General features: G+C 41.9%; 1 protein-coding gene across 1 annotated transcript; it reads right to left on the bottom strand.

Annotated features, from left to right (window-relative positions):
* Nucleotides 1–12: 12 nt before the first annotated feature.
* Nucleotides 13–27,622, bottom strand: ash1l (ash1 (absent, small, or homeotic)-like (Drosophila)). Its single transcript, XM_057354094.1, has 27 exons — nucleotides 27,467–27,622; nucleotides 26,490–26,586; nucleotides 21,262–22,037; nucleotides 16,326–20,643; nucleotides 13,516–14,254; nucleotides 13,207–13,380; nucleotides 12,044–12,138; nucleotides 11,536–11,609; nucleotides 11,332–11,377; nucleotides 10,800–10,908; nucleotides 10,497–10,703; nucleotides 9,843–9,989; nucleotides 8,458–8,566; nucleotides 8,012–8,173; nucleotides 7,856–7,926; nucleotides 7,578–7,750; nucleotides 7,345–7,497; nucleotides 6,477–6,531; nucleotides 6,168–6,300; nucleotides 5,724–5,996; nucleotides 5,428–5,514; nucleotides 5,253–5,343; nucleotides 5,002–5,140; nucleotides 4,286–4,458; nucleotides 3,851–4,017; nucleotides 3,205–3,679; nucleotides 13–2,439 (listed from the first exon to the last, which is right to left on the bottom strand). The coding sequence occupies exons 3-27, from the start codon at nucleotides 21,832–21,834 to the stop codon at nucleotides 2,348–2,350; spliced, it is 8,835 nt and encodes a 2,944-aa protein (XP_057210077.1). The 5' UTR covers nucleotides 21,835–22,037; nucleotides 26,490–26,586; nucleotides 27,467–27,622; the 3' UTR covers nucleotides 13–2,347.
* Nucleotides 27,623–27,912: the final 290 nt, after the last annotated feature.

Raw genomic sequence — 27,912 nt, 5'->3', positions numbered from 1 at the left:
CAATATGCTACGCAATAGTTAAAATTCACTTTATTTGAAGATTTTTCGACCGTCCATACAATTAAAATACGATTCGTCTGTAAAGCTCGAGTAATAATGGTTATGATCTAGCAATGAACTGCATCACAGAATCTCTGCTAAATGTATGAGCAACAGGCAAGTATATTCACAATAATGTAGTGCTTTTTATTAAAAAACAAACAAACAAAACAAAACAAATAGAATATAAAACAAAAAAAAGTAAAAACCAACAGCATTTTCATGACTTTATAATTACAAACTTTTGAACCAGAGTGGAAGTTTCGACAAACTGTACACAACATCACAAAATGCCTGCCAGTCTGTCCATATACAATGCTTGCATCTTATTTTGTGATTGTCTAAAAATAACTAAACAAATCACACAAAAACACACAAATACAAGAAATACAAGCATTATATTTATGACCGCTATCACAAAAACAGAACAATCTTTTTTCATTCGAAGGAAAAAAAATAATTAAAAAATTAAAAAGGAGATTAAGAACATGATATTGGGTGGACAGCTTCTTTTTTTCTGTCACCTTCCAAAATATCATTTTACATTTTTATGTTGGTTTGTTTTTTTAGTGTTCAACACTTTGCAGCAAAAAACGAGGAACATTATATCTTTTTCTCCTCAAAAGTAATAATAATTATAATAATGTTAATATTATTCTTACAGTGACAGGTGCCAGGTAAGGGGGTCACTGGGATGTCCCCTTCAACAAAGTCCATCAGACGACATTCCTCCCTCTTGAAATGCACAAAATTCATGTGTTTGGGTAACAAGATTTCGTTTTGTGTCAGAAATCTGTTGTGAATATTAATCAATATATCTGCCACATTCTCGCCCGCTTCTGAAGTTACGTGTGACAGTTCTGTCAATACAAATCATGTAATAATCGTAAGAATGATAATAATAATAACAATAATACATATAGGGTTGAATCCTGTACAATACAATACACAAAATCCATTATCAAGATATTGCTTTTGGAGACATCTCTCACATTTTCCCATCTGTATATATACATAGCTTGGCACTATACAAATTTCTTATCTTTCAATGTCAGTTTGTTTTGTTTTGTTTTTTGAAGGGGTCCATTAAAGGTGTGGAAATACTCATCTCTCGTAGCGGATGCATTAAGGGCAAAAATCTCATTACAATTTTATAAACATTCTCCATGGCAACCTGAAAAGCCTTAAAAAAAAAAGAAAAACGAAAACAACATCAAAACCTCGAGTCTCCCGACCTGTTCCTACCAAGACGTCACATGATACAATAAGTTTTTGCGATCGTGAATTTACCGGTTTATTAACTGCTGTCAAGCCCTTAAATCGTTTCCTCTTTCATATTTGTTTTACCAGAATGGGCTCACACGCACACACATGCACGCTCACAAACACCACACAGAATCTCACACGCCACCATAAACAAGAGCTCAAGACCATGGCATTCTATAAGGCGTTATATAAAGCCAGCGAGCCTCCACTGCTAAACTATTTTTTTTTTGAGCTGGTGTATTAAATACTTTTAAAAAGGAGCGAGGCTGGCAGCCACTCTAACCAATCACAATGCCCACGATAACAGAAGCGAAACATTCCATCCCCGAGCTCACGAACATGGATCCGCCGTCGTGCTCCATTCCTAACGTAATTACAGTATAACAAAAACAGAAGGTAATATACTTGTTTTGCTTTATCATACAGCATTGATCAATACTGCGTAAATGTTGTTAGTGTTTGTCTAATCCGTACATCTTCAGGAGCGAATGATGTCCGTGTTGTTAAAAGTGCAGTTAGCCAACCTCTCCTCTCAGTCTACGGGCAGTGTGTGTGTGCGCTACACTGCACCTCCTATGTTGCTCCTATTTCGGTTTATCTCCTCGCATTTTCTAGGTTGAACTCAAGTCTTTCCCGCTATGGGCCACAAGGGGGCGCCAGACTCCAATTTTCCACTTGCAGCCCAATCTGACCGTTAAAGGCCAAATATAGTACCACACGCTTTTTTAAAAAATAGACTTTCGATGATGCTTAGTCTTAGAACTTATGTTGAAAGTTCATCTGCGACAATTCAACTTTTTCTTCCTATGTCTGACACTTGCAGTGTACGTCTGTTACGCATTAAGGTGACATCTCTCGTGCGTGTCCGCAGCGCATGAGGCTAGGGCTGGTCTGAAGGACTTAAATAGAAACGGGAGAGTTTGTGCCCTTGATGTCGCAACCCTCAACTGTTTTCCCCTCTTTCAGGTGTTGTGCATCTCTGCACCTTTATCCTCTTCTTCATCTTTTCTGCACATGTGCTCAGCAGAAAACGCAGTCTGCATTACTTCCTGCAAATAAACTCGCTCAAACCAAGCGTCCGTCTCCGGAGGCGACGACCGGAGCCTTCCTCGAGAAGATACGTCACGTCTATGGCTGCAGGAGAGATGGAAATAAAGAAATTAATTCATTTCTAACATGTGGGCGAGAGCCGGTGGCATTCCCAATGGCTGTAGATGGGAGAAGGCCATTGCCAATGAATGACGAGTATAAAAAAGAATAAATACATTTTTAAACATTTTTTAATGATAAAAATAGCCTTAGAATAATAAGTGAATTAATAAAGAAATAATAAATGAATGAATACATAATTATTCAAATATTTTCAAGTTATTTTAAAAATAGCCTATAAACAATGAAGGAATAAATAAATTGAAGAAATATTTTTTATTAATACATTATTTTGTTAAATATTTTTATTAATTTCAAAAATAGTCTATGTTAATAAATAAATTAAATAAATTAAAAAAAAATATATTATTTAATTTATTATTTATAAAAAAAGCTTTTAAATAATAAGTTAATAAATAAATACATCATTGTGTAAATATTTTTTATTTATTAAAAATAGCCTATGAACAATAGGTTAATAAATCAATTTAATAAACAATACTTTAAAATATATATTTGTACATCTTTTTTTGTATTTTATTTACATAGAAAACACTCACTTTCACATACTGCTGAATGACAAACACATTTCAACAAATATCTGTTCTTGCAACCTACTGAACTAAGATGAACTGATGTTTACAGAAATCCCCTCCTTACAAAACAGCGTTACGCATCCGTTTTACATTAGATGTTAAATGAACACTGCTCTCATTACCTACAACACCACTTTCATTCTTTTGCTCTTACCGTTCTTGCTGGGCGTTCGGTGCAGCAGGTCGAGCAGAATCTTGTTCAGTCGCTCTCTCTGCGCTTCCCTTCTTCCCAAAACAGATGGATGAAGAGGTGAAGAGGAGAGCGAGGAACAGGACGGGGCGTCCAACATGTCTTGCCCTCCTCCTCTCTCCCGGGAGCCCTCGTCTATCTCTCTCTTCTCCTCACCCTCCTCCTCTTCCTCCACATCTTCGGTTTCCCCGCCCGTCCTCCGTTCCTGCGAGGTGGACACCTGTGTGATGGCGGTGCTGTTGTCCTGCTGGTTGGTGTCCATATCTTCCTCTACTCTTTCTCTGTCCTCGTCACCGTCCCTCGAGAAGGCGACAGAGATGCGGTCACATGACGCGCTGGGTGAGGGGTCTTCATCGCAGGCGGATGCACCTTTGGGTCGCTCACTCTTCCAGGCAGAGCGCCCACCGTTCCGTTTGTAGTTGTCTGGCACATAATGAGGCTAAAAAGTGAGATTTGAAACACATTATACTCTGTTAGTTGGTGACATGCTGTGGCACAGAATCTTTTACCAGCGAATTTATTGTAAAGCACTTGCGAAAGAGGAACACTAGGCCTGGACATGAACATTCAAATACACTGGGTTTCAAAAATATAATCCTCCAGTACTCACTGAGAAGTCTCGCTTGGGTGCGAGTCTCTTGGGAAAGTGGTTGAAGGCGTAGGGCTTGGTGCACACTGGGTAACGGTTGCGGTGGATCTTGTAAAACAGGTGTGCCGATTTATCCAGTCGGTAGTCACAGATGTAAACATCTTGTTCCTTTACACCTTTCGGCCGACCTAAATTCAACAGAGAATGCAAACGTTAGTAAGCACATTCACACATTTGGCAGACACGTTTATGTAAAATTACAGATTTTATCAGTATGTATGTTTCCTTACAATTGAACCCATTGAGTGTGCTGGTAGAGCACTGGTTTAATCTAGATTTGATACTTTTATTAAGAAAAGCGTCATAGCGCTGTCACGCCATCATAGCATTTTTCAGGTCATGTTGATGTTGAGGAGCTATGCGTCTGCCTGTCTGTTGTATATGTAAACATCTCACCCTTGCAGTAGGTATACAGGTCCAATACACAGCACGTTCCCACCACTGCCTCCAGCGGTATGATCTCATAAAGCGGTACACGGAACAATTCGTTGTGATAGAAACGGCGAGAAGGGGAGTGATGCGTCTCATGGGGACGGAAGTAGTGATGACCAAAGGCAAACCTTTCACCTCTATAAAAAATATATCAACAAATCTGTGTGTCAGAGCGCTGCAGGATTTCAGCCGATATAGTAGACACATTAATACTGAAGTTATGATGACAGCTATAGGTGTCAAATCTTTTATATTAAAGGGAGAGTTCACCATCGAAATGAAAATTCTGTCATTATTTACATGCCCTCTTGTCGTTGAAAACCTGTATGACTTTCTTTCTTCTGCAGAACACAAAAGAAGATATTTAAAAAAATGTTGGTAACAGAAAACCGTTGTTCCCCATTTACTTGCATTGGTTTTGTGTCCATACAATAGAAGTCAATGGGTACGAACGGTTTTTTGGTTACCAACATTTTTCAAAATATCTTTTTTGTGTTTTGCAGAAGAAAGCATCACACCGGTTTAAAATGACAAGAGGGTGAGTAAATGACTGAACTATTTCAATGGGTGAACTATTCCTTTAAATTTGGCAATTTATTTATTTGACACCCTCCAAGCATTGAGATCAGCGTTTTGGATGCAAGTGAAAATGTTGCTTGTTTATAAGAAACACGTCCTACTTTTCATTTTTCCAGAGTTTCTCAATACGGAAGATGTCGAGTTTGTCTCTGTTTATGTGAGACAGGAGACGATACGACTGCCGCACCGGCTGGCCTTCTGGTGTTCGTCTGCTGTCTCTCATGAGGTACACACAGTCACCTGCAACAGACGATAAACAACCAAAAATAAACATACATATAACACAGACATCTTGAAGTCTAAAAACAACATAATTTAACACATTTAGTCTTCAATAGAAACACACACACACCCTGATGTAAAAGCAAGTCATCCCGGAGGAGACATATATAGTAGATGGATCCTGATTGGGCGTAGCTGGGCTGGGGGACCATCGGGACCTCCTGTTGAATCATGACAGGAAACGCATTAGAAACAAAGAGAAAGGGTGAGGGTGAAGGGATTACACAGACTTAAAGGTCTCATACCCTGTCCACCGGGCGAGGGTCACACTGCTCACAGAGATAATGCTCCACCTCGGCCTCTACACGCATACAATCGCAATGCTGCCACACCTTAAACAAAGTCACAGACAGATGGAAACATGGGTTTTACAGTTGCTTGTGAATGTCACATTTAGAAAGGTTGCAAAAACAGCCTTTAAAACAGCATCCTATTTTAAAGTCCATGTTTAATATTTAAATGAGTTTGTTGACGTATCCTATTGAAACAGGAAGTTGGGTGGAAGTTGCTATATTACAATTTATATTTCCAGTCCACTCACCATGCATTTCTCACACTGGATCATGAGCCCCTCGTCTTTGTACATGCCACAGATACAACGGATAATGTCGTCGTCTTTGTCGTGGCTGCACCCTCCTTCATGGTGGTGATGGTGGGCGTGGTCTCTCTCCAGCGAATCAGAGCTGTCGGCCTCGCTGGCCGTCTCACCCACAATCTCGTCGATCTGTACGGCGGCTTCGTGACGCGCACCGTAGTACGCTTTCCGTAACCGGCATACATCGCGACCGGTAGCCGACTTCCGGCCGTAATATTTCTGTACAGGCAGAAATGAGTTTGAACAATTTTGTCAGAGATGTTTGCACATGTGAAATAAACTGGGAGAAATATTACTAAATACTTCCATCCAGAACACTAGCTAATAGCGGAGTATGAACTTTTCTTGATCAACTTAAATTTCAGACTTAAAAATGGCATGAGGACTAACCTCAGCATTGCGAAACACTTTGAGCATGTCCGCGTCAAAGGCCTCGACGGTTTTGTAGTGTCCGGTGAGAATCTGCTTCTCTATGGTACTGAGATCTAATGGATCTGTGACCTTCTCGTAATACTGCGAGTTTCTGGAGATACACAAGAACACAACAGAAGGTTATTGTAAAATGAATGCGTTGTCATGATGGATTAAGATTTGTCACACACGCCTAACTGTTGCCATCCTCATTAAACTGCAACCGATTTTGCAAAAATGTTTTACTTATTTAAATCTTATGAAATAAGGACAGAATTTTGCACTCACCTCTTTCGAGAAGGCAGGTTAAGCAGCGGACCAGCAAGAGTCTGACCAGAGGAATCTTGAAAGATTCATCAAGAAAAAAAACAGCGTTATAACATATTAAACTAAGTTGAAATCCTTTTTGCAGATTTGCACAAATTATCCAAAAGATAAATAAAGTTAACATCTCACTACATGTATCATATATTGCCGCTGTCGTTCCGAGACCTCGGATGTCCAATTCGCTGTTTCTCAGAAAATAGGAAAAAACACTGTACTTTTTAAATGATTATAAAAACTGTGTCGTCAAAGTTGACAAAGCACTTTTTAATACCTTTTATTGGTTAGGTATTTGTAAAACCCAGTGACAAACATAAAGGGTGACTAATAATAATGATTCATGGCAAAAATATGGAGATACGAGGCTTCAGAAGGGCAGCAGCGATATTTTTTTTAGGGCTGTCAAACGATTAATCGCGATTAATCGCATCCAGAATAAAGGTTTGTGTTTACATAATAAATATCTGTGTACTGTGCATATTAATTTTGTATTTATAAAGACAAAACATACACATACTTGTCTATAAATTTTAAATGTATTTTATTTATATTTACCATATAAAAATTTATATTTACCAATAATTAAAATTGTAAATAACATTTTATTAATAGTAATATTTTATATTTTTCTTAAATATATGCATTTATGTGTATGTGTTTATAAATACAAAATTAATATGCACAGAACACCAGCATATATTATGTAAACACAAACTTTTATTCTGGATTCGATTAATCACGATTAATCGTTTGACAGCCGAAAATTTTTTAATACTTTAAATATTTCATATCTTAAATATTCAAAATAAATATTCACAGGGTCTGTGCTTACCTTTGTAGCTCATGATCATGTCACAGATTTCTTTGAATATGTGTGCCAGACGTGCTGTGCGCGTAACTTCTGTGTTCTCCTCAGCAGCCGCGAGCCTGCGTGTGCGCACGGAGCGCGAGGTCTGCAGCGCCGAGAACTGTGTCAAAAATACATCTGGAAAAACAAGACATGCGATGTTAATCATACCAACACTGAAGAAATGGTCGGCTGAAGAGAAACACATGGCCACACACCTGATTTGATGTTGCCGTCATCCCGGATGACTCCTCCCCAGCGTGTGTAGAGAGAGAGGCCGCTGTTTTCCTTCTCTCGCTCTCTCTCTCCCTCTTTTTTCAGAAGCTCCTGCTTCTCGCGCATCTTCTCCCAGTTTCGCAGGAGGAACACTCGATGTTTTAGGACGAAGTTCCTGTATTAAGCCAAAAATAAGACGAGTGGATGACTGGTTAGTTATGAGAAAATGGCGAATATTTCCAGGGAATAAAAACTTTTAAGAGTGTAAGATGGATCCTACCTCTCTCTGTTTGACATTGGCTTCATTAAAAGGTGCTGATAAAACTTGCTGCTGTCACTGGACTCTTCCTCCTGAGATGCATATTGAAAACATTTGTTGTTGTCAGTAGAAATGAACTATTATTGCACAAACAGCACATGCTCTCGTCACTCATACCCGTTTTTTCAGTGAGTGTTTGGACTTGCGTTTCTCTTTCAGTCTCCCGAGCCTCCTGGCTCCACCCGCCGCTCCGCCCCCTTTCCCAGGCAGCCCGTTGATTCGCTGGCTCTTGCCGCCAATGATGCCTCTGCAACCCTCTGAGCCGCACTTGCAGGCTTGCTGCATAGCAACAAGAGCAGAGAAGAATTATCATTTGGCAAGAGACAGAAAAATGGCAAAGCAAACACGCACCCAGATAAACAAACAGATGTTTGTGTTAAAGATGCAGAACGCTTTTTTTCAAATAGAGATTTATTAAATAGATCCAATAATATCATAGTGTAAGCAGAGTAGTGACGTGCCTTTGATTCATGACTCGACAAACACCAGAACGCTCTAAAACACAGTTGTGTGCACACGTGCATGCTTCAGACAGGCATGTTCCTCACACGCTGCCAACGTACCTGTTCTTCAGTGTTGAAAGAGTGGAAGTTGTAGTCATATGTCAGCTCTATTCCACTAGTGATGTCTTTCAGAGCAAACAGACCAATACGATACACTCCATTAACAGACCTGAGAGAGAGACATAAGAGATTTCTTCAACATCGACTTATTGGCAAACACATGAAATCACTGTAACGTGAATCCTCTCTGTCTATGCTTTCATATACTGCAGTGTCATTGAGTTAAAAGTCTAGACTGAAGCTGACTGAATATGAAACAACCACAGTGAGTCCTACACTTATGCAGAATGAGGCACATATTTTGGCACAGATGTGGGTGCATATGTGTGCCCTCTAAAAGCTAACCACCGGGCGGCACAGCTGCGTCCTCCACCCTCAAACACATGCATAATAGCCATTCTGTGGGGAGATGGATAATCTACCACCAGGCAGCCAAAATGTCGCGTGCACGCGAGTGTGTGTAAAGGAGTCAGAGATGGAAGAGATAACAATATTTCTAGGTAATTGTGTAGTATCAAACAGATGTTGGTCACTGACCTAAATCTCGAGTTCACAACCTCTCTCTGAACACGTGAACGTTTACATTCCGGCTAATTAAACCAATTCATTATAAAGCCTTTGTTTCAACGTTGGTTGTAGAACAAAAGAAGGAAAATTCTGTCATCATATATTCACCCTCGAGTTGTTCCAAATCTGTACACATTTCTTTGTTCTGATGAACACAGAGAAAGATATTTGGAAGAATGCTTGTAACCAAATAGTTCTTGGCCACCATTGACTACCATAGTAGGAAAAATGACCATGGTAGTCAAAAGTGAGCCAGAGCTTTTTGCTTTCATACGTTCCTCAAAATATCTTCTTTTGTGTTCCAATTTATAAAGCATTTCTTCCTACTATGGTAGTCGATGGTTGCCGAGAACTGTTTGGTCCAAATATTTTCTCTGTGTTTATTAGAACAAAGACATTTATTTCGATTTGGAACAACTCGAGGGTGAGTAAATGACAGAATTTTAATTTCTGGGTGAACTGTTCCTTTAAGAATTCAAAGCGGCTTGTGGCTTGGACCAGAACGAACTTCTATACTAGTTTAGATTGGGTTATGATGGCAAGTCAACCAGTATGGCCTTTTGGTGAAGTCAACTCAAGAAAACCAAACATCCCCTAACATCTAAAACAAAACATATGTTGGTCTTTTCAGTATGGTTATGAAAGCACGGTCTGGTGTTCATAAAACAAAGTCATTGCTTACTCAGTGTTTGCGATTTTCCACATGCCTGCTGACTCACCGTTAAATATGACCGTTCTGTTACTGATCTCATCGCTAACTGATGGGATTTTATTGGCTTGCACCATAAGTGACTCATCGTTGGTCTGATTTCACTCACCATTTCTGCATCTCACAGTTGGGCTCGCAACTGTGGTTGACGAAACGAGCCTCGTTGCCCATGCGGTAGCTGTCGATCACCATACCGCTGTCCAGATTCAGACAGTAGTGACCACTCTGGGAGAAGTACTGCTCCATCATACGGCTCCTAAACATGGAAAGAGACATTAACACAAAAAAACGAATTAAATCTCTCATGCAACTAAATAACATTCAATATACCAATTTAAAGAACAATCTGACGTTTAATACAAATAGATTTTTTTTTAAAAAAGGCTATGAAATGCTTTTTATTGTTTTAGCTTTAGGGATACTTCACCCAAAAATGAAAATCCTGTCATCATTTACTCACCCTCAACCTGTATGACTTTCTTTGTTACGTAGAACACTAAAAATAGATTCTGAAGAAAGTTGGTAACCGAACAGCACTGGACCCCATTCACTTCTATTGTGTGGACATAAAACCAATGCAAGTGAATGGGGGCCAGTAACCAACATTCTTCCAAATATCTTTCTCTGTATTCATCAGAACAAAGAAATGTATACAGATTTGGAACAACTCGAAGGTGAGTAAATGATGACAGAATTTTCATTTTTGGGTGAAGTATCCCTTTAAAGACTCTTTCAAAGCAGAGCAGAGTATATTGATGCTAACCTGAACTCCTGTTCGCTGACCACCTCTCCCAGGTACTCGATGATGAACTGGCCGGCACGCAGCGTCTCCTTGGTGCGGATGCCCCAGCCCTTCCCCTCGGCCCGGAAGCGCTCAAGACACTGCACCCACTCGTGCTTCTGGATGTGCTGGTTATCACACTGTTCTTTACACGGACACGTGCTCGGAGAACACTCGGCAAAGATCATCCTGATGGAGAGAAGCCCACAAGGAACTCACAGGATCTGCAACATGCAAGTCTACAGTATTATCTACATATAGTAATGTTTTAAATAACCCTGTTACCTGTTTAGACAATCCTCTTGACAGCCCTTCTCACAGTGCTCTTCAGGTGGTCTGCAGTTACAGGTGGTGGCTTCGTAGCCAGAGAGTGGCTTAACATCTACATAGACGTCTAAAGGGAAAAATATGAATGGGTTACTTCTTAAAGCAATAGTAACAAGATATTGGCTATTAAAATGCTAAAATATAACTTAAAGGGACAGTTCACCCCAAAATGAAAATTCTGTCATTATTTACATTGCCTCTTGTCATTTAAAACCTGTTTTGCAGAACACAAAGAAGAATTTTGGTTAGAATGTTGGTAACCGAACAGCGGCGGTTTCCTTTACCTTTTATTGTATGGACACAAAACAAGTCAAGGGGTACCACCGTTGTTTGGTTACCAACATTCTTCCTCAAAACATACTTTGCGTTCTGCGGATGTAAGTCATACAGCTTTGAGGGTGAGTAAATCATGAAAGATTTTTCATTTTGGGGCGTATTAACCCTTTAAAGGCTCATGGGTAATGATGAAGAAGATTAAAAATCCCCTTACTGGATCTGATCTTCTTGTACAGAGGAACGTCAGGCCTCTTGTGGAGCTAAAGAGAACAAGAACAAGTTTTTGAGCAGAAAGATAATGCATTTTCCACACTGTTTGTAGTGTCAGAACCATAGAAAAGAATTGTAGCCAGGTTACCATAGAATAATAACAAATGCAGCTGTCAGGTAATGGTGAGATGTGGTTCTAAGGAGTTACCTGATCATGTTTCCAAAGCCACAGGATGTCATAAGGCAGCTGGAAATCGATGCGTTTCTGTCTCAAGTATTTCCCTGAACAAACACGCAAGACAAATGGCAGTAATTAATTCAATCTCTTTGTCCTTTAACTCCAGGCAGCACCGCTCCAATATTGAATCAAGTAATCACATCATAACTCATAAACCATAACTAATCAGCATGATAGCCCATGAGGCCATACATAATCAACTGGTTAGGAATGACAAGTCGTACACAGACACGAATCCATTTATATTTTAGGCATTTGGCAGACGATTTTATCCAAAATAACTTACAGTGCATTTTACATTTGATCAGTATGTCCTTCTTGGAAATCAAACCCGTGATACAACGCTCTAGCAATTGAGCTACAAAAACATAAATTCAGTTCTTAAAAAAAACGCTGAACACTGAAAGTTAAATCCAACTGTTAACCAAGTGTTGCATGATTCTGTAATGCTGAGGTCAAGAATAAGAGACAGACTCACCGACATGAATGGGAGCTGGAAGAAGACCGTACTCATGTTCACCTGGAGTATACTCCAACTTCTCTTTCTTCAGCTGTAGCAGCTGACTGCGAGGACTGATAAGTGAATTTGATATTAATGTTCTTACAAATGCATTATATTACGATGTATAGCATCTGTATACAGTATATAGTCAAGCCAATGAGCTTTACTAGCTCATTAGAAGACCTGTTTATTCTGATTATTGTTAATAAAAATTGTAGGGGTATTAGAGGGATATTTCACCCAAAAATGAAAATTCTGTCATGAATTACTCATCCTCAAGTTGTTTCAAATCTGTATAAATGTATTTCTTTTCTGGGGCACCAATGACTACCATAGTAAACATAATTATTGTATTTTTTTTTCTGTTACACACAAAAGAAAACAGTTCTTGGCATTTAACAGTAGTCATGGAGCCCCAGACATGCCAGATGCTAACATTCTTCCAAATATCTGTCTTTGTGTTCAACAGAACAAAGAAATTTACACAGATTTGGAGCAACCTGAGGTCGAGTAATTCTTGACAAAATTCTCATTTTTTGGGTGAACTATCCCTTTAAATGTGGTTTATTGAACCTTGGTATCCTTTTATTCTGTTGCTGTTTAAAAAAAACAATAAGCACTAGAGCCTGTGCATTACAGTAAAGCCATATATCACGACCCCCTATATGTGCTAAAATAATAATAATGCGTTATATTTATAGCCACTTTTACACATCATTTACATACCCTCACGTTATTTCAAATCTGCATGACTTTCTTTAATCTGCAGAACACAAAAGAAGATATTTTGAAGAACGCCGGTAGACAAACAAGACTGGACTCCATTGACTTCCATTTTATGAACACAAAATCGCATTTCTCAAAATATCTTCTTTCTGGTTCCACAGAAGAAAGAGTCATATAAAGGTTTTGAATGAAATGAGGGTGAATAAAGAAAAACAGAATTTTAAATTTTTAGGTGAACTATCCCTTTAATAAGTCATAACAATACAAGACAACAATATAATACAGGTCATACAAATAACAACAGAAATTCAACATTACTGAAATAATCAGAAATGAAGACAAATCACATAAACACACACATTGCACATGGTTTATGGTTTTAGTTGAATAGTATTTTTTTCGGATCTGCTTACTCATCTGTCTTGTACACATCAGAGTACAGTCCTGCCTTCTGGAACTTCTTTTTGGGTGGCCTAGCAGGTCTCTTCTCCCGTTGGCTGGTCACTGATGTGTTGGGGGCTTGTTCCACTGAAGTGGGGCCTGGTTGTTCTGGGGTGGGTTGGTCATCAGGTTTTCCCTCTAGTGCACTGCAAAATAAGAGCCAATAAATCAAAAGGTTGCTCTATTGAAAATTCTTAAATGATACTGTATATCCTTATGTCATATACAGGCTTTGAACGACGTAAGGGTGAATAAACAACGACAGAATTTGTATTAATTACCTGCGAAAACAATGCACTTCCTCCTGTGTCAACCATCCCCTCTGTCCTTCTGTCCTAGGGTTGGGTACCATTTCTTCCTCTCTAGCCTCCCTAGGCCGTTCTTCCTCCTCTTCCTCTCTTTCCTCCTCTGCCACCTCTTCTTCTTCCTCACCTTCATCAGGCTCCCGCTCCCAGTGCTTCCGCTTCCGTCCCTTTCTGTGCTGACTCTGCACGACTGACTCGATGACGTCGACCACGGTGTCTCCCTCCCAGACCACGCCCCCTCTGTCGGGTCTCCGGTCAGGTGTTGGGTTGTTCTCCGGTTCGGACGCCTGGGGTGGCGGCGATGGTGGAGGCGAGGGCAGCGGGTACTTTCGCGGACGTCCCGGGCCCCGTTTTTTCACCACGTTGTTTCCTGTGCGCGCCTGCCTCTGAAGCTTTTTAGCACGGAGGATCTTGTTGACGTGGTGCAGGTTGTTTTTGGCAGGGGGTGGGGCTAATCGGTGGGAATGGTGGGAAGGGGGGGAGTCCAGACAACACGCAGGCTGGGAGGAACACGTGGAGGGACTGGCCTGGCGGCTGGCGGGGCGGTGAGCAGCCCCGCTACCAGACTGGTCAAGAGTGCCGTGAGAAAGGCAAGAAGAAGAGTGAGAGAGGGATAGAGGAGGGTGGTGGTGATGGTGGTGCCTGTGGTGGGGACCCTCGGGACCCTCAGGTACACTGGATTGACCGCTTCGGTTTTGTGAGCCGGATGCATTTCCTACAAGATAAAAGACACAAAGAAGCTTGAGTGGCTGGTATATAATAATAAAAAATATACTTTTGCTTCATTTCAAAACCCAATAAGCACAGTTTTTATAGAATATTTAAAGTTGTTTAGTATTATTATTATTAATTTGATGTTGTTTTATGTTAATTCATGTTAATTAGATGAATCCAAAATCAAGTAACATAATAAAGTCAATCTTTATTAAATCTATTGAGATAAACTCCAGGTCAAGTGTTCTGTGTGGAGAGCTATTTGTGTGGCATATTTAGTTGCTACCCAAGTAGCATTGCGTAATGGTCACTTGTGAGGTTCCATAAAAATACAACACTGTCTGAAAAAGAAACTTCCAATTAGAATAAATTACAATAACAAGATTGTCTTAAAAAGAAACCTATTAGAATAAAGTACAGGATCCTGGATACAACTGACCAAACATGACAGAAAACAAGAAACTCTCTCTTAAAGTCTTTAAAGGGATAGTTCACCCTCATGTCATTTCAAACCTGTATGACTTTATTCTTCCACAGAACACAAAGGAAGGTATTTTGAAGAACGTTGGTAACACCGTAGGCCCCCGTTGACTTCTTTTGAATGGACACAAAACCACTGAAACATTTCTTCAAATATCTTCTTTTGTGTTCCATAGAAGAAAGAGCAATATACAGGTTTTAAACGACATGAGGATGAGTAAATTATGACAGAATTTTTATTTTTAGGTGAACTATCCCTTTAAATGGCTGCAGGGTACGAGTGTAGTATGCACTTGGCCTCTGCTAGCTCTTAAAAGAGTAGTTCAACTGCAAAATGAAAGTTCTGTCATTTACTCACCCTCTTGTCATTTCAAACTACTCCTTTAAAGTCTTGGTAAGTTAATTTTCTTCATGAAAAGAAAGTTTTTTTTAGTAGATAAATGGCAGATTGAAGTCTGGGTCATCTTTTCTAATGTAAAAACCTACAACCTCATTTACAATCCAATTCATCCAATTATCTCATGATCTCCTACTGGCCTAATTTAAAAGCTGCGGAAAATAACAATCTTACAGATTCAGCAAAAAATCAGCCAGTGTTTGTGTGCGCAGCAGCCCATTAACTCACTATCATCCATTATCCCTTTAATGAACTTACTCTCATTTTCAACACAGTCTAGTAGTCTATTATCAGTCAAACCCATCTTTATACATTTAACATTTCAGATTTTACATTTTGCGTCATGTCAATCCCAGCCTACATTTCAAGTCTACCAAACTACCTATTACATGTAGGGTCCAGTTTATCCACCATCTCTCCTACATCTTTTTCACTGCCTGTGAGGCTGAGTCTTGTTTTTAACATCGTTTTTTACTTCCAGTCCTTAATCCTCCTTTTACTCTTTCTCATCACTTTCTCTATCGCTTTTGCCGCTACAGTGAATTAATGGTGTAGTCAATGACCGCTGGATGACCTCATGTCCTGAGCTCTAATCCTGGATTACATACTACACTTTGCCGTCTCACTAGGGACCCTCTATGCATGAGCACATATGTGCAAATACAATGACTAAGAAATTAACAGCAAATGTAAATAAAGCACAAAAATGTTAAAAAAAATTATGCTATTTGCCTTGGTTAAGCAGTAGTAATCATTTAAAGAAACACAGGAGATATTACATATTAAAGGATCTAAGGAACTAAAAGCAGCATCTTCAACAAATCTTGTGTCAACCACCTCTTAAACCGGTTGTGCAAAGCACTTGTGGTGGAATCAATACCGGACACCGACAAGAAGCTCTGGAAGCTAATCATAAATTTGTGTAATGCACTGAAGCAAGTGACGGCCAATAAAATTTCAGTACAGAATTATGAAGGACGCTAAGGTAGAGCTATATTTGGAGAATGACTACACCTCACTGCATTAACTCTGCAACCTTCACAATGTCAAATGAGATCTGGGTCACCTCAGGACGTTCAAGCACAGATTTGCATATACCCTCTTTAGAACCTTTTTGTGAACTGAGCGTGCTTATGACTAACAACGACTTCATTACAATAAAATGAGGTTTATTGGTTCATAAGATCTCACTTACCCAGCTCTCTCCTCTCTGCAGATGTGGAACGATCCCTTCTCATGGTCCGGTCCATCCGCGGAAGGCTGGAGCTCTCTGAAGCTCCCCCTTTTTTGCTGTGACTCCCTCTGAGGGCGTTCCGAGATAGTGCAGATGCGAACAGGTTGGTGTGGTGGCTGCTCTCCACCTCCTCGATAGGAGAAGTGGGATCTTCCTCCTCACTTTCTGAGCACTCCGCTGCATTTTGTGCATGTCCTTCAGAGAACGGACCAGATCCAGAAAGTGACTGGTTTCTGGAGAGTTTGGAGTAATCTGTACTTTCAGTACTCCCCATCCTGAACCAGGAGTCTACAGGGTGATGTCCCCGGTTCCCACTGGCCAAAGAAAGCCGTGAAGGCCCGAGACATGACATTGAGGCCTCTTTTCGCTTATACCTTTCTGCAGAAGAAGAGGAGGAGGAGGAAGGGGAGTTGGCAGATGCTGTTTGTTTGTTAGCACTGGAATCGGCAGAGCCATCTCTACCAAACCGGCATCGTTGAAGAGACTCTACGCTCCCTCGCTCCCCCCGTCCTGCACCTAAGCCTTCACCTCCTCCACTTCTACTAACAACACCACCATCATCACCCTCCTCTTCTCCACAGCGATCACGGTGCTTATGCCTATGCTTATGTTTGTGGTGCCAGCCAAATGAGAGCTCAGACGACATGGCAGGATAGAGAACTGAGGAGCGACCTCCACCTAAGTACTCCTGCCTGAGCAGCTTATGTTTCTTCTTGTGAAATTTGGAAGGGTTAAGAAGAAGGTGAGATGGGTGATGATGGACATAAGTAGGGGGCGGAGGTGGAGCAAAGGAAGGGGGATGCACATGGTGTGACGGGCCTGAGTGGGAAGCCTGATGGTGGGGGTGTGGGTAAAGGGCACTTGCTGGAGTATAACCACGATAGTAGCCAAGTCCCAGCGGGGCAGACGAGTATGGGACACCATAGGAGGGGTGATAGAAACCTCCACTTGAGAGCGGAAAGCCTAACCCAGGTACAAAAGGTACCTCTGACATGGATTCTCTGAGCTTGGGTGGCCGCCCTCTTTTCTTTTTAAGGTCAGGCTTACGGACATAATGAAGAGAATCGCACGGGTAGGCTGGGTGAGGGGAGTAATACCCGCTAAAATTGATTCTGAAGATGGTGGGCAAGAGGTCTCTATGTAAATAGTGATGGGGTGGGGGATTGGTTCCACTCCCAAGTGTGCTACTGGCTCTGGCACCGCCCAACCCAGACCCACGACCAGGGCCTGCACCCAGACCCAAGCTGCTACCTAAACGAAGTGCAGGTGTGCGATGAGCGATTCGAACGTCACTGAGGCGCACGCAGATCTCATCCAAATCAGCCAAGAAGTCTGGGTCCTGCCGCCGCGAACGCAGCTGCAGGTATTTCTTCTTACGCTTGCGTTTTTGCCTTTTTAGTTTGTCATAGCTAGGGCAGCTGTGGGCACGACGTTTGCACTTATGTTTGTGCTTCTCTTTATGTCCAACCAATGAAGAAGATGGAGCGGCTGGGTGGGGTCTTCTTGGGTCAGGTGATGCTCTTGCTCCAAGTGGGGAGGGTGTGGGTGAAGGACGATCTAAAAGAACTGAAGATGAGTGCCTCTTTCTACCTCTGGAGGAGAGTCCCATTCCTACTCCCATGGCTGAACTCATGACACCGGGCATTAGGAGCCCGCTTGCCATACCCTGTGGGACTCCAACACCGGCTAAACCACTGGCACTACCTGCCTTTTCTCCACGGTCCGAGGTGCTGTTGTTGTCAGTTCCAATCCCACTGTCACTGGGTACAGTCTCTTCACTGTGTGATTCACTGACTGGGGAAGGTGTAGCTTCCTTGAGCTCACTAAGAGGAGCGGGAGAGGTGGGCAATAATGGCCTTGGGGGAGAAAGCTTGCGATAATGGTAGTGCTGTCTGTAGTGGTGGTGGTGATGGTGGTAGCCACGGCACGATGATTTCTTTTGAGATGGATGTGCTGTGGATGATGTGGGGCTTGCCATAGTACGAGCAGAGGGGGCTGAAAAAGTCGGTGGGGGAAATGAGAACGTGTGGTGGCCCTGATGGGAATGGCTGAAGTGTGGGTGGGAGGAAAAGTGCACCGAACCGGGCTCAACAAAGCTAGCATCGCTAATGGGACTTTGCCCTCCACTTGATTGTGAGAGCGATGGAGAGGGGAACACCTCAGATTGTGGTAACTGGTGTTGCTGGTTTTGTAAGGCCTGTGACTGGTGAAGACGGTGCGGGGAGGATGTGTTTGGGGACAAAAAAGGTTCTGGCGGCGGTGTAGGCGCACCTATGGAGAGATTAGCTGATGTTTTTGGTTTACGACCCCTTCTTTTACCCATATATATCGTTCCCTTTTTGCTAACATTGATCTGAGGCCCCAATTTGCCCCCAAACGTAGCAGCAAGTGATGAAAGAGACTGTGTTGTATTAGCCACGGGCCCTGGTCCTCCACTGCTTTTGGGGCTATCCTGCTCAGTAGTTCCTGAGCCCGATCCGAGCAATATTTGGTTGAGGAGCCTCTTACGTTTCACCGTCTTCATTTTATTGATTTTGCCTATGATGGTCTTCATTATGAGCTGCCCATTGCCTTTGTTACGAAAAGCTTTATCACCTGCAGAAGCGTCCCCTGACTCAGGAGCAAGTGTGGGTGGCTGGGTTTCTTGTGGAAGGGTTGGAGGCAAGCGTTTGGGTCTACCTCGTTTTCTAGGCATGGGTTTAGGTGGATTTAAATCCACTTCAGGGTGCAAAACAGGCGGGTCCTGCTCTTCTTTAGACTTAAGTATTGAGTACACTTTTGAGGGTGGCAGTTTGTTTGGGGGGCGGCCACGAGCAGGCGCATCCAACCGAGGCATTTTGGATTTGGGACGCCCCCTTTTCTTGGGTGGGTATTCAAAAAGTTGTGAAACTACAGGGGGAATACGATTGGAATTGGGAGGCCGCCCCACAGGCCGTCGAATAGGTGATGAGGGGACAAAGCCTGAGGGCATTGGTGTGGTGTGTTTCAGGTGGTTAAGAGCATCTTCTTGTAACGGCCTCTGAGTGCGATTGACCACCTTAGTCCACCGGGGTCGTCGCCCCCGCCGCTTCTTAAGGGGTTTAGAATCCTGCTCGGCTGGTGATTCAGGAGATACGTCCTCTGTGTCATCACATAGTGGTGGTGGGCTCTTGCTGGCACCAGAAGTGTTAGAAGGTGAAATAGTGCATTTGGTGGACTCAGCGGGACTTTGTACCCCACTAACATGACTTTCCTGATTGGGACTACGTTTGACTGGGCTTGAGCTCTTGCCTCTCTCACCTCGAAGAGCAGAGAGGGAACACCGTTCTTTAGCATCCTGTTTCCCTGGCATGGCTGGAGTGGAGCTCCTACTTAAATCTCTGGGACTGTCTGTGTCTTTATCTCTGTCACGCTCTTTGTCTTTCTCTGTAAACTCCTCAGTCTGAGAGGGGCTTGGTTTTGACCGTGACGTTAGGGAGCTGGCCGAGCTAATGTGAGAGCTTGTGTTTCCTATCCTCTCTAAGAAAGAGGATGAAGAGGAAGGTGAGGAAGAATGAGGTGGGCAATGCCCAAGACGAGACTGTGATTTCATACCGTTGATGGTTCTGTTGTCAGTCGTATCATTTGTTGTTGTTGTTAAGCGGCTACTGTGAGAAAGTGCAGTACTAGTGGTGGTTGTTGTGCTGCTGCTGCTATTTGTGATTCCTTTTGGAAGTCCATCTGATTCCTCTTTTCTAGAGGTCCCAGATAATTTCTCCAGGATACTGTCTTTATTTTTGGACCCATATGGGCGACCTGGGGGCCGTGAAACAGGCTGAGGTGGAGAATGGTGCCCTGCCCTGGAATAGGTGTTCCTATTGGCCATAGCCCGTTCAGGGCGCTGAAGATTAGAAATCAAGGGTGGCGAACTACTGGGTGGTGGAGCTGGTGACACCTTCCGGACTTTTGGTTTAGGGCACTTTGAAGGCGGACATGTAGCAATGAGCTGAGCAAGTTTCTCTGTGACGGTAGGGGCACCCCAGGCTGGCACTCCTTTATCTTGCTCCTTTTGTCCATCAGCATAAATGTATTGAGTTTTTAAAATCCCATCTGTTTTGGGGTCCTGCGGTGACTGTGTGGTTGGGGACACCGTTGGTGATGTGACAGTGGCAGGGTTGGTTTGTGGAAGGTGGCTTTTCTTTCCAGAGGAGTGCGATTTGCTTTCTGTTATGGGGCGATGAAGGTTAAGGGGTCTCTCTGAAGAGGCGACAGATTTTACATCAGCCTTTCCCTCAGACTTACAGGCAAGTTTTGGAGGACCCTGAAACAGGAGAAAAAATGCACATGAGCCACAGGTTCACTGTAAAACAGGAGACAAAATATAATGAATTACTGCACACTCTGGGTCACACAATAAAAAAAAGGTTAAATCGTAACCATTCGCAAACATTAGTTAATACAAAAAATGTAATGCAATAAAATAACTTGAAACTACTTATAACAAATTTCTAATAATATACACCAGCAATTAATTTTGGTTAATATTAATTTCCATATATACTAAAAATGAAAAAAGTTGTTTAAATTTACAATGTCTTACAAATAAAAATTAAGTTAGGGCAAAAAAGGAGGAAAAACAACACAAAAGAACAATAAAATAAGTGTATGAGAGAGCAGGCAAATGCAGGTATTTGAAAGGCAGAGAGCAAGAAAGAAAATGTAGGAGGGTCTGCTATTTTGTTTATCTGATGAATACACAATAAGCCTTGTGAAAAGAAAGTGGATAGGATCATTTGAGAGTTCGTCTATCCCTTTCAGTCATGTTAAAATTGATTTGGGGCTTTTAAACTGATCTGAACCGCATGCCTGTTATTTAAAAGTTTCTAATATTTGACAGTTTCTTAAATATTTAGGAAATGTTGCACATGCCCGAGCTTACCTTTTTTGCTGGAGCACTTCCATTGACAGGAGTGACTGGGCTGGTGGAAACGGGAGGTGGAAGAGAAGGTAAGGGGGATGTACTGGGCACGCCAGATGGTGGAGGTGCTCCTCGGTTCACAGTGGGGCTTTTCTCTACTTCTTTTCCACGAGATGGGCTTGAAGTGTGGCCACTTCCGTCACCGGTTCCACCCGCTCGATTAACACGCCCTCCACCTCTGCCTCCGCTATGCCTTACTGTAGCTCGGAAAGCAGGCCGACAAACGTAGTTCTCCAGGATCTTAGGAGGCTTCTTCATGCGTTTGGCCTGCAGGCCTATCTTGAGTTTAACGTTGCCCTCAGAAAAACTGGTTTCTTTGACTGAGAAGTGTGGGGACTGCTGCTGCGGGTCAGTGGTCCCACTCTCTGGACCACAAGGTTCAGTCTGCACCCCATCTCTTGGTTTCTCCCATTTCTTTTTCTCCTCTTCATCGTCTCTCTTTCCTCCTACTCCCTCTTTGTCACGTTCTGCTGGTGGGGCATTTGCAGGGAGGGGGGGAGGCGTGGAGGACCCCCCCTGCGTCCTCTGATCCATTGGTGATGTTGGGAACAAGGGGGGCTTGAGAGGGACAGGATGATCTCAGGTATAGTTGAATATAGGACGTCTGTGTAGATGTCAGGTTGAAATTGCAATAGAGGGGAAGGGGGAAGGGGGCTAGCAGAGGTTGGAAAGAAATCCTTGAATCCCTATGTTGAAACAGCGTCGCTTCCCAAGTGCCCAGCCCTCTCACCTTCAAACTGTGGAGATAAAGACAGGGAAGGGGGGTGTTAAGACCAACAGACAAATGAGCTGCACGTCTGGGACAGCCTTAACCTTTAATTTAATTATTAACACAGAATGGCCTTGCAAACATGGATACCACCACAAATACATCTGATGCTAGAAGGTTAGACCCTTACACGTCTCATAGAATTCGTAAAATATAAAAGAACACTTAAAATATTAAATATGAATCTGTCAGATATGATATTTCAATAATTTTATATTAAAATGCTGTCACTTGATATTCTTATTGGAGGTCAACAAGCTCCATACAGATCAGTGCAGTAACTGTGAATCTCATTGGTTCTTACGTGTCTAAGAACCAACAAGATTCGAAGTGCCACCACATTTGAATGTACAGTGCTGATCTGTTTGTTGCAATGAACAAGCGATGAATAGACAATGAAAAAGTACTGAGTGCTAAATATGCTCAAACTATTAATGTTTTGTTATCACAAATGTGTTGTTAGCTTCAGAAAACATGTTTCACATTAATTTCATGTTGAAACCAGTATAAGGTGATAACAGCAGCATTTTAATATAATATAATGCTATAAACTTGTGAAATTATGATTTTTTTTCCAGATAAAACACAACTGCTCTTTTTATATTGTTGTAAATGTTACATTCTAAAAACCATAATTCACCGGAAAGTAAGGTTAAAACATAAGAATAACATTCTATGTAATAATTGAAACAATGTTTAGACATGGAATACACAAAATGTTTAATTAAATGTAATTGTTGACCTTAAATGTAATTCAGTTCACAAAAGATCATCAACAAGACTATTTTGGGATTTTGGAATGACTTGGATTATAAAATGAAAATAGAAGATTTATTTTTTGTGTGAATATTCTAAATATTCAGATATCCATCAAAATCCAGGCTTAACTTTCACGAAAAGCTTCTTGCAGCCAAGCCCTGTGGAGAACATTTTTGGTTATTGGAAACTCTAAACAGTTAACAAGCAAAATAACAATCCTTTTTACAACGCTTGTAATTAATTAGGTGGCTGTCTAACAAAATTGACTTGGATAATAAAAGACAGAGAATATAAACTTCTCTGGTATTCCTAAAAAAAGTACTGGGGGTTGAGACAAGTAACCTTATGCCCCCTACGCACCTGCAAAACAAAAGGCCACGGAGTAATTTAGTACCACGCAAACCACAGGTGCTTTCTGAGGGTCAGGTCATTGAGAAGCAAGTTAGAGCAGTGACCTCGCCATAAAGGGCCCTCTGGGAGACAGAGGATCCAGTCACCTTTTCAAGCCCTTTATGAGTGCCAGTCAGACAAACGAAGACCGCCAGCCAGTGAATGAACGACGGAAAAAAAGAGGAGGGGCAGCTGGGCAGAGTTTCTCCATGCCCCACCGAGAGCAGAAGTTTAAAGATTATACAAGTCTATTAGGAACGCCTAGGTCATCTGAATGGTACACGGAACGGTTACGGCTGTTTAAGTCTCGGCACGAGGACAAAGCTCTGAGTGCCATTTTACAGAGTGTTGTTTCATTAGCGGTGGTCTTTTATATTGTGTGTCGTTTTGTGTGAAATCACCACAACTATAAACTGCGCTCCAGAACTTGGAGTCCTGCCTTTCTCCCCCCCCCTACTCTCACTTCTCCGTGTTTACTACAATTACTCACCCCATTTCTTTTAAACACACCCTCACTCTCCCATCTACCGAATCCCGTTTCGCACAGCGCAATCCAAAAGTCACACCTCTCTCGTTCTGCCCGACCTACCCTTTCACCCCGTTCTATCACTCTCTTCTTCCTCACACTCATCCACTTTTCTCCGTAACACTCACTTGGAAATCTAGCCGTACAGCGGTCAAACTAGAGTCGTTGTGTTCCTGTTAATCGAAAACACATTTTCCCCAGCGCTCCCTCCCTCATACTTTTTCCTCGTCCGTCCCTCCCTTAGTGACAATCATTCCCCTATTTCCTCAGCGTTGTGGGTCGTACTCCGCTTCTTGTTACTCTGTTATTCGCTCTCCCGTCCCTCCTCTCTTTAAGGAGAAGATGCCAAAAAGAAATGGTACCTTGTATTGTAAAATGGCTGCGGGAAAAGTCTTGGGGGAAGTGGGACGAAGAATCAATGCAAGCGGGCGTTCGTGTGCAGATACACTAACATATTTACATGTACTGTAAATATTTGGCAGATTTACATTTTAGCAGTACAGGTTCTTCCTGGGAAGCGAAATCCATGACACTTCTATTTCAGTTAAGCTAGAGGAACAAAATAAAGTAAAACTATTTATTCAAAACTATGCATGTGTAATTCTTCTTGCAGCGACATCACTTTTCTAAGTGCATGAGCCAAGAGTGGCTGACTGACAAAGTTATTCCTGCTCAGTGATAACATCAAAGTGAATCAATGTTACACTATCAACAATCCAAAGATACCCTACAAAACAGTGAAGGCATCTCTTCCTCCTACTTTCACACTCTTTCAGCACCTGTCACTCCCAACCGTTTAATCGCTGTTTGCTCCGGCAGCCAAAAAATATAATATACTAGCCCGGTGTATTTACACAGCCTTTTGTCTGCTATAAAATTAGGAACCCTCATTTTTACAACGTGCACTCAAAGCCACAACCTCCAGCTAACCAAAACACACAGCAAGACAAATTGAGAAATTTAGTGAATTGGATTTATTAGGAAAAAACTCACTTAATTGCAAATACAAGACAAAAAGACAAATTCGTGCTCTTCCACTTTTGGTTAAGGACTATTATTGGCAACACTTTACAACAATGTTGTATTTGTTATAGGGATGGGCGATATTATATCGTTTGCGATATACTGGTAGAAAGTAAGTTTTACTTTTTGATTAATGTTTGTGTTTCTGAGGCTCTAGACTACATGCAGCTACTAACACTTGTAGCAAAAAACAGCGGTGGATGGTGTTATAAATATATCGTCATTTGTATAGTTATTGCAACAAATACCAGAAATTACCGTGATAGAATTTTAGGGCCGTATCGCCCATCCCTAATTTGTTAACATTAATCCATAGCACGAACTCACAACTCTTCTATAGCATTTATTAATCTTAGTTTCTGTTAATTCCAGCATGTCCTAAAACATTTTACAATCAAAAGTTAACTGTTATTAGTTAATGCATCATGAACCAACATGAACAACTCTTTTGCCATTAATAAATGCCGAAAAACTATACACATTGTTAGTTCGTGTTAGCTAATGCATTAAACAATGTTAACTAATACAACCTAAAGTAAAAGTAAAAGTGTTACCCTTTTATTTAAACTCAGCATTTGAAATACAAGATTAATTTGTTCAAACTCTAATGCAAATATATGGTCCATTATTGACACTTAAAGATGTATGAAGGTCATTGCATTGGAAACAAAGTATCAAACCAGCTGGCTTTACATTATGTTAAGACTCAAAGCTATTTTTGGAACAGCTTTTGACAAACTGGTCCCAAGGTGATTTTTAGTGGGGTATATTAAGTCAGTTCCTCTGAAGTTCACAGGCGTGCCCAAGAAGAGGAAGCACGGGTGAACTTTATCACAACGATGTTCAAATAAGATTGACAATCACTACAAGAAAGTGTATAATATATTTCAAATTAATTCCACTTTTGACATTTGATAATTCGTTAAACACAATGACAAAGTGTTGTGAACTGTATGCTTGCAATGTATCCATTTATCGTCCATTGATTCGTTTATCTACTACAACACACTGCTCGCAACTTCGCAACCAACACAAGCAGAAAGGACCACAGATCGGAACTAAAACGATTGAACACTGAGATCCGCTATTAATCTATACTCAGATTTCAAGTTAGAAGCGTTTTAGCTCATTCTTTGAAAACCACAAAATAAATGCCGTCTGAAATCAAGACAATCCAGTCCACTGCGCTCAGTCAGCGGGAAGCGTCGGTTCTGGTTTCCATGACAGCAGAGTCAGAGGTCAAAGGTGACTCAAAGGCTTCAGACAGCTCTTCCTCATAGTTCTCTACTGTCTGCGACGTTCACACGTTAAACTACTGATGCCACGCATCGACTCCAACAGGGAAATATTTGCACGCAAAGCCCCGCGCAATTTGCACGCGCAATGAACCTTTTCGAGTGAGCGAGGTTAACTGAGGATAATTCTGCCGCCGGCGTCAATTGTAAGCGATTTGAGGGACTTAAAAGTACGTTATCTATTTTTAAGGACTGGGTCTGACATGACCTTTCCAAAAAGCAATACAATTTTTAACAATATTCTGGCATTACTACTTAAATCAACAAAGTGGGCGTACTATGCGATTGCAGGTGTCGTAATCTTTAATAACGCATTTGCTTGATCTATTTTGGCAGATTATGTCGTAATAACAAAGCCATTCTCCAACAAACTAATTTAGTCGCTGTCATTTGCGGTCTAAATATAGAATACAATCAAGCTACTCACCTTGATAACGGTCCAGAACTACGCTCACATCCTTTGGGATCAAAATCCTCCCCTCGTACGTAACAGCATGGTCTCCTGGAGATTTAACTTGAAATTGCTGATGTGCCAAAAACAAGCAAAAAGGAAATAACTGGTCAGATTTATCGCGGAACAGACCACGGTGTATAATGCATGACAAAGCCTAACAAATATTCGTCGAGTCAGTAGCTCGAGCCACCCTTCGCAAATATGCCGTAATGTTATTTATCTGCACGGGGCGCACTGGTCACGGTTTATGATCGTAATCTAGTTAGCATAGCTCGTTAGCAAAGAGCAAATCACAATCTCAACCTATATCACAACATTGTGCAACTATACGTGCGAAATGCTAACGCTAGTCGAAATAACACTAAAATAGCAAGTTGTTGGGCTGCGACTGTTTACCATCACGGGATGTCAAAACGCCTTTGCGATTTTGAAAGACACATGTCTGTGACCAAGGTAAGTTGGCTAGAACCCCACGTATACAACGTCAACGGCCATTCAATTCACGTCTCCGTGTTTACCACCCCCAAAGAACCGAATTTATAACAGGTAATTCGTACCACCAAACCCCCCCCCACTCGAACGAAACGACTGATGTGTCCTGACAGGCACATTTGCTGGTGTGGCCAGCTAACCCCCGCGATCCGTCCACACGACTAGTAACGTTAAACGTAACGAAGCAGCCTCTGCTGGTGGGGATCCGCGTAGCAAAGTATTGCCCTCACACACGGGCTGTCAATATAAATATATCAATAACGTAAAAACATCATCAGAACGACGAAAATGAGCGCATTTAAAAATATAACGATCTTCGGGATGAGCCCTGCACGGGTTATTAAAAAAACACGAACTGTCAACAAAATGGCGGCCGCTGCGTTGAATCAACAGAGGACCCGAAATGGATCTCAAAATGTATTCGCCCTCTCCCTCGTCTTCCCTGCGGCACTCGTTACCCGTGATATTCCGCTTTGTCGCCCGAATCCCTCTCCGAGTCCACGTTAGTTGAGGTCAGACGGGTCGGAATGGGCCTCTCTCGTTAATCGGGCCTCCATGTCTGCTAAGCCCGTATCGTTTCTGTCAGTATAACACGGGCATTCTCACACAGTCAGAGCGGGAGGGGCGGGAGGGAGCGAGCGCCGCGCAGAGAGCGGGGGAAAGGAGGGGGCACAGGGGGAGAAGGGAGGGGGGAGAGGGCAGTTGTTCCAACGCTTTCTCCTTGCCTCGTACTACGGGGCATACAAATGAACGACACACATTTAAATCTATTACGGGATGGGGGGTTTTGTCAGATACATCGCATTTGTAAAGCAATTGTGCATTTAGTGTTGTATCGCTTAAGAACGTTTATTTTATGAAACGCTAATTTCTTACTCTTTCGGGAGGGGGGGTCGTGTTGTCG

Source organism: Triplophysa rosa, linkage group LG16 (assembly GCF_024868665.1).
Source record: "Triplophysa rosa linkage group LG16, Trosa_1v2, whole genome shotgun sequence".
Classification (NCBI taxonomy): Eukaryota; Metazoa; Chordata; class Actinopteri; order Cypriniformes; family Nemacheilidae; genus Triplophysa; species Triplophysa rosa.
This window is presented reverse-complemented; position numbering and strand designations above follow the sequence as displayed.